General features: G+C 41.1%; 1 protein-coding gene across 1 annotated transcript in view; it reads left to right on the top strand.

Moving 5' to 3' along the window:
* Window positions 1-7,489, top strand: part of LAMA4 (laminin, alpha 4) — a gene marked incomplete at its 5' end in the record, with an annotated part of 44,648 nt that overhangs the window by 27,354 nt on the left and 9,805 nt on the right. The window contains 6 exons of the mRNA XM_010145961.1: window positions 1,086-1,221; window positions 2,348-2,485; window positions 4,042-4,175; window positions 5,448-5,612; window positions 6,312-6,465; window positions 7,206-7,399. Coding sequence (XP_010144263.1) covers window positions 1,086-1,221; window positions 2,348-2,485; window positions 4,042-4,175; window positions 5,448-5,612; window positions 6,312-6,465; window positions 7,206-7,399 — 921 coding nt within the window. The remainder of the gene's footprint in view (window positions 1-1,085; window positions 1,222-2,347; window positions 2,486-4,041; window positions 4,176-5,447; window positions 5,613-6,311; window positions 6,466-7,205; window positions 7,400-7,489) is intronic.

Genomic DNA, 7,489 nt, shown 5'->3' with positions numbered 1-7,489 from the left:
ATTCCTGCTCTTTTTGCCTTCCTGCTCATTTCACCAAGGAGCAGGTTCAGCCCCTACAGTGGCCTCCCCTCACCTTGTTTCAGACACGTACATCTGCTCTGCTTCACCTGATGGTCCAATTGTCTCGATGTAGAAAGACAAGCATTTCCAGAGCCTGATTCATCCACTGTGTTTCCAGTGTCCACCTTAAAATGAGGTATCTCGGAGACAACCAGCCAACACTGTCAGTATCATCTCACGTAAGGTGAGAAGACCGTTTACAGGGAGCCACATCACAACTCTAGGTTTCACTTGCACACCTTCAGTGTGTTTGTTCCCTCGTTGTCTCCTGGACTGGTACCCAGTAGATTGCACGTAATTTCCTTGCTCTGTCACAGACCCTCTGATTTTAGGCAAATTAATTCTTCTTTCACTTTGAGTATTGTGAGGATAGATTAATTTATATTTGCCCTGTGCTGTAACGCTGTGGTATCTTGGTGAGGGGTAGAGTGGAAAAACGTAAGAGCACTGTGTAGGAGCACTTGGGATACACTGCTGGGCTATCTACCTCAAATCTGACATCAAAGGGCTCCTGGAAGCCCACGTACTACTCTCATATACAATCACATAAACCCTCTCATCAGCAGGCAGAATCTGCTTTTACTTCCCTGACCTCTGTTAATAATAGATTTTCTTCCAAAGGTGTAAATGGAGCTTGCTAGTAAAAGTAAGACAGGAAAACTAAACCAGAACTTTTCTAAAATTACAAGAAATGGAGACAGAAATCCATTTTTACTGCAATTGGGTAGGAATACATTTTAAAATAAGTCTTTTCATTTTTATCTTTTTAAAGTTACTCTACAGGGATATCCTCTTTGACCTCTCATATATTTTCCCCCATAACATTTATTACAATTGGTGCATCTTGACTTCAAAACACATAATGTGGTTAATCATTTGTTTTACATAAAGATGTAGGAATTGGGCACTAGAGAGGCAAACAACCAAGGCTCTTCCAAGTGTTTTAGAACACCTTGTCGATAAAAGTCCGTTCAGAAAGGCAAAGGCTCTCTAACTGCACCTTGTTTGGCCTTGTTTTCCAACAGCATTAGCTCACATCTGGCAGGAATTGTCGGCTTTAAAGGCTGCATGAAGGGTTTCCAGTTCCAAAAGAAGGATTTCAACTTGTTAGAAGAACCAGGAACCCTGGGAATCAGCTATGGGTGCCCGGAGGAATCACTGGTAAGCATAACATCCTTTACGAGATAACGAAAATTTTGGCAATGGATATAGCTGTGAGTTGTGAGTTTTACTCCAAATAATGGAAAGAAAGCCTTCAACCAAGGAAACGATAATGCGCTCATTGACAGGTGGGGGTGACGTGTGTGTGTTTCATCTACTGACATACTATGCAATTTTCACCCTGAATTACAGCACAAGGTGTTTCATTTGATATTCTTATCATATGTGAGATGGCACCATGAAAGCTGGATCGGAAATGAATTGTGTACTGAATTCTGAAAGGAAATATTCCAATGTAATTTGTTTTTTCTTAAAGAAACAAGGGGAATTGTCCTCACATGCATCCTAATACAGGTGTATGAAATGAAAAAGGGCAAGATATTCACCCTTCAAATAAGTTCTCCCCTTCAGTCAGCTCTTCCTCTGTGATACACAAACCAACTGCACCACCGAGAAAATTGCCATTCCATTCCTGATCCCTTCCATCATTCATCATCTGCCCGCTACAGTGCAAGGCTGGTAAATCTAAACAGTGTTTGTGGTCTTTATCTTACGGCCACGTCCATCCAAGGCCATGCTGCAAACCTGTGAAGATGAAGGAGCCCTCTGTTGTAGAACTCATCACACAATCTCACCCCCTGTCAAGAAGAGAGCTGCAATTTGTCCTGCCTCAGTCCCAGTTTTACTCCTGAGGCTCAGAGGGTTGTAGAACACCATGTCCAACATCCCACCCTCCAGCCCACCCCAGCACTCAGTGCAGCACCCAAACTGATACATCACGTGTTGGGATGGTGACTCAGTGCCAGCAGCTCAGACAGGGGCTTGAGCCCTCTCTGCTTCTAATCTTCATGCTCACTAACAGCAGCAGGCTGAGGACGAGGCTGAGAATCCCAGCAAACTGAGAACAATTTGGCTTACACTCTCTAAAATGTCTACACTTCCTCCAGATTTGCAGAGCACGCGAGGGAAAACCTATATAAATTAAGTTGACACACACAGGAAAAATTGAAGGTTTTACAGAACTGAACTGGCTGCATCTTTAAAAAGAAATAAATTGGTTTTGTTCTTTTCATTATTTGAATATTTTCTGAGGTTTACTTGTAATGTTGTTTTATTTAATGACCAGATGTCCCGCAAAGCATATTTCAATGGAGAGAGCTTTATTGCATCAAGCCAAAAAGTGTCCCTCCTCAGTGAATTTGAAGGAGGCTTTAATTTCCGGACACTGCAGCCCAATGGGCTGCTGTTTTACTCTGCAGAAGGAGTGAGTATATATTTCTTTATAGTCTCTTTTATTTTATCCTCACATTGTTTCCCAGGAGAAATCCATTTCTCGTGATTTCTCACTTCATGTTTTCATAACAGAGAAAGCAGTCTGCAAGAGAGAAGCACTCATTGATTGCCTCATTCCCATAGTTGTATTTGATCTATATATGAAAGCCAGCAATGCTGAGATGTTGTTTTGATGTTGAGAAGAGGATTTGATAATATGCCTAGAATTACCACGCATCCATTTGTGCGGAATTGAGCAGCGGCTCTTGCTGTGCTCAGCAGCGCTGCAATCCATATCTGGACCTGTAGGTGCTAATGTTAAGGGTCGAGGGCCCGAGGTAAAACAACCCCTCGAATTCCCTTAACGATGGAGTGCAAATAATATTGCATTACATCTTCCTAACATCTTCCACCCAGAGACAAGCCCCTAGAAGCAAAGACAAACTTTATTTGAATTAGTAGGGTGGAATTTTGAGCATTCTTGCGTTGACGGAAATCAGTCAGATGGAAGCCATCTATATTCCAGATGGAACTTCAACCTCCACGTGTGACTGGGAAAAGTGGCACTTGAGAATGGCTCCTCGCAGCTATGGGAAACCAGGCTGCTCTAAATGCCCCTCAGAGGTGTGACGTGGGCAGACATATGGTCTTGCACTCCCCAAAACACTGTGTGAGCCGGAGCAGTTCCAAGATCCTGCAGGCTCAGACTGACATCTGCAGCAAGCACAAGCTCAGAAGAGAGAACGTTTGCAACCACCCCCAAATGTCTGTTCTGCCCTACTCACAGAAGATTGTCAGCAGTGCAGTAGGGAAGGCTTTGTGACACCGATGACCACTCCTGAGCTTTTACATTTTACAGCCTGGATTATGGCCTTAAACCTGTAACCGCGTCAGTTATCCACATCGCTTGCACAAAGGAAGCCTTAGGCACACCGCTTCTGGTTTAACTCAAAGCTCCGTGGAGGTGCCAAGTGCCCTCCTCAGCACCTGGAGGTTCAGCTATTCAGCACATGACACAACGAGACAGGATGGCTCCTACGAGTGCACAGCAGCATTTCTCTACAAACAGGCAATATTCTTGCTGTGTGGCACGGGGATCCCATGTGCCTGTCCCAGAGAGCAGATCTTATCTCTGAGATAATTTTGAGTGATTGAACCGGTCTGATCAGAGGCAATTAGGGCAAGAAAAAAAATGTGTTGGTCGTATGACAGCTGGAATCTTGCAGTAACAGCTGCTCTATACAGTAGTAGGGGTACCAGAAACACAAATTAAATAAATATATACATACTAGATGGAAGGAGCTCATGTGACAGATACACGAGACATAATCAGCAGCAGAATTCCCAGAATTCGGGCTTAAAAAACAGCATGAAAATCAATTCTAATGAGATCATCTCCTGGTTTGCTTCTCAGCATCTCTTCCTGCAAATAAAGCACAAAGGGAGAAAACAGCAGGAAGGAAAATAAATATGACAGGAAAATGCAAAGAATTGTTAATTTTTCTGTGATACACCTGCTTATGAAGATGTTGTTTGTCTGTATTTCAGTCAGATGTACTGTCCATCTCTATGGACAGAGGTGCTGTGGTTTTAAATGCAAGTGGGACCAAAATTCAATCACCAGACCGAAATTACAGTGATGGAAAAACCCACTTCATCATTACTTCTGTCACCCCAGAAAGGTAAAGCTGACTAGCATCTTTTATTCCCTGCCTTTAGAATATATGTATTCCTTGTAAAGCACTTTATCATTTAATATTCACTTTCAAAGTGATGTTTAAGTGAGGGTTTTTAAGTGATATTTTTAACTGATCAATTCAGTACAAAAAATCCGTACAAAGCCATGAATTGAAAACCGACCAGTTTGGCCTGCATACGAGATACAGATTTTCTAAAAGCTTTTTTGTCCTCGGGTATGAAATCAGTTTAACCTAACTTAAGATTAGCATGATGTTAATATTTCAACAGGATTGATTGTCCTGATGTGTTAAAGCAATCCCAAATTGACTCTGAGGTAATTGAGGCATCTTCACAAAAAGCATTCATTTGGGATATAGACAGTGGAACACATTACAAATATTTCTAGCATTGGCAGACAAATATAAAACTAAATACCAAAGTAGGGAATAAGTCTCTCTATACGCTTCTCAAAAAAACTTGAAAGCATTGCTTTATTGGTATGTTTTACTGTTATATTCTCCCTAAAATTTTCTTAGAAGGCCAAATAATCAAAGCACCTTTCTTCAAGAATCTGCCTATGCAGGTACAGCCAGGTCATTCTCAGTTTTCTGATGGAAGTGGAGGTTTGTACCTGCGACTTCTGACGTTCAAGAAACCTAGTTTGAAAAGCTAAAGGTGAAAAGGTGCCTTGGAATAGCCTTATGGACTGTCATGTTTCCCTGTGATGAATTCTGAACTTGCCAAACAAAATCAACGGCTGATGCTTTAGTCGTAATCAGTTTCTTATGAAAGCAATGGAAACCTTGCTGACGTCTGCAGCAATTAATGCTTTGTAAAACGAGATTGGGTAAAAACATTGTAGAAGCTCTAAGATCAATGTGCTGTGGTGAAAGAGAAGGGAGAAAGGATAGGGGCATAAAGAAGGATTAACACATGCTTAGATTATACTTTACTCCAATGGTGGCTCCATCCATTTATCAGCAATCACTTAGTTTGTCTATCTTCACTGAGTGGACTGTGTTTTTCCGGAGTTCACAACTAACTCCAGGATATTACGAAATCCACGGGCCTCTGGACTCAGCTTTGCCAGAGGGTTATTGCACTGTTACTTGTTGCACAGCTGGAAGCAAGAAGGTCTTCTCACGACTTTGAGCACTACCATTCAGTGATCTCTACACTGAGAAGATCATTTTGGGTGCATGTGATACACTGTCCAACCAGTGGCATTGACATTTTTGAAGCTAGCCTGTAAACTGGACATTTTGCCTTTGTAGATACGAGCTGACTGTTGATGACAAGAAACAAAGCAAGAAGATCCCAGCAAAGGACAGAGCAGGGAAAAGCCCAGCCAGCATCAAGAAGTTTTATTTTGGTGGCTCTCCCCTCGGAACGCAGCAAGCCAACTTCACTGGCTGCATAAGCAACGCTTATTTCACTAGGTGCGTAGCATCTTCCCAAGCGCATTACCAGGCAGCTGCTGCCTGACAGCTTGAATAGTACCTCAAGAGAACTGAGTTACTGGCACAATAAAAACCCCAGTCTCATTTTGTGAGGGTAGACTGTATGTGTGAATAAATTTCTTACCTTATTTGCCATAGAATCTGTTGGCACAGACCCGCTAGATGAAGGTATTGTAAAAGTGGGAATAACTTGCTGTAAATCAGCTTTCAGTACTGCACCTGCTAATGCTGCTGGTGCAACGTATAATTTGCATAGCTGTAATTTACATTTATACCACGTAGCTTTCAGCTCTGCCTTTGAAAAAAAAATTTATTAAGGCATCTCAAGAAGCTGAGGCAGTTTGGAGTTTGGTCATGTGAAAATGGTCAGAGTTAGTCGGTCTTAATCACTTTATGAAATGTTCTTATATAGAATATTTTAACGTGAATTTGATGCTGCAGATAGATTGATACTCCCTGTTTATGCAAGTATGGATAAAACAGATAGAGGTAGTAGAGACTGCCCGCATCACCCAAACATGGACTGATAAATCTGTGCTTTTATCCATCATCCAAGAATGAAAAAAAGCCCATCCAGACATCATTTAAACTATAAATGTAGAATTCCGTGATTTTTATGAAGACAATTCCAACACCTGGCAAAAAAGCTGTTCTTGTCATCCCTGCTTTGAAACACAGGTTGGATCGAGAGGTTGAAGTGGAAGATTTCCAGCAGTACTCTGAAAAAGTTCAGACTTCTTTGTATGGATGTCCTGTTGAATCTCCTCCAGTTGCCCTTCTCCACAAGAAAGGAAAAAACTCATCAAAAGCCAAAGGAAACCACAATAAAAAGGTTTGCTACATATTGCCCCAGTACCACCTTGAAGTTTTCCAGAGTTGATACACATTGTACCACAACTGGGAATTCTCCAAATCATGCATCCAAAGTGTATCAGATGAAGACTATTTCAGATAGATGAAGGAAATGATCCTGTTTCTTTGCACATGCCATCTCTGCAAATGGCTGCCCTGACCCAATCTATCTGGCATAACTTTGCGTCATTCTCTCCTGTTAGAACTGGAAAACAAAATTTATGGCATCTTCAAAAAAGTACTGCAGAAACAAGGCTTCTTGATTTCTTCTGTATCTGAAAGGCAGCAATCTTGATTCTGTTCTCAGCTACTGCGTGGCTTTCTCTACTGGGTACAATGAACACACACTTATATTAATGATGTAAAAAAAACCAAACCCAAAACCAAAACCCCCACCCTTCCTCCAGCATGCAGAACTTTTAGTCCAAGCATGTCCTTTTATAGTCTAGCTGATATCATCAAAAGCAGAGAGGAAAAGATTCAATTAGGAAAAGTGCAAAAGAAATTAATTGTGATTATGTTAGCTACCCAAGTATTCTGTTTATCCCTTTTTCTGCCATAAATCAGCATCTGTAGTAGATCTGTTCAAGGAAAATTTGACTTGCAATCGTTCTTGATATTTTTGCAAGGAAAAAATATATTAGACATAAATTATACTGTGGGGGAATTTATGTCCAATCTTATTTGAAATTTTTGGTTAATGGTTCTTTTTCTTTGAAGTTGGGAAGAGATAAAGACAAGATTTCACAACCTTCAACTGGCCTCAAAAAACTGTATCAAGAAGTGAATATGCAAAGAGACCCTCAGTGCCATTTGCCGATGAATCCCAAGGCAACTGAACATGCGTATCAGTTTGGAGGAACAGCAAACAGCCGGCAAGAATTTGTTCACATACCAAAGGACTTCAGCCAAAGGTAAAGGGACCTTAGAACTAAAAATTAAATACACTGGGGAGAAGAAAGATGTATTTTAAATTAAAAAAAAAAAAAAAAAAACATTCCTGC

The sequence above is a fragment of the Buceros rhinoceros genome, unplaced genomic scaffold, assembly GCF_000710305.1.
Source record: "Buceros rhinoceros silvestris isolate BGI_N320 unplaced genomic scaffold, ASM71030v1 scaffold36030, whole genome shotgun sequence".
In the NCBI taxonomy this organism is placed as follows: Eukaryota; Metazoa; Chordata; class Aves; order Bucerotiformes; family Bucerotidae; genus Buceros; species Buceros rhinoceros.
Note: the sequence above shows the minus strand (reverse complement) of the source record. Positions and strands in the feature narration are given on the sequence as shown.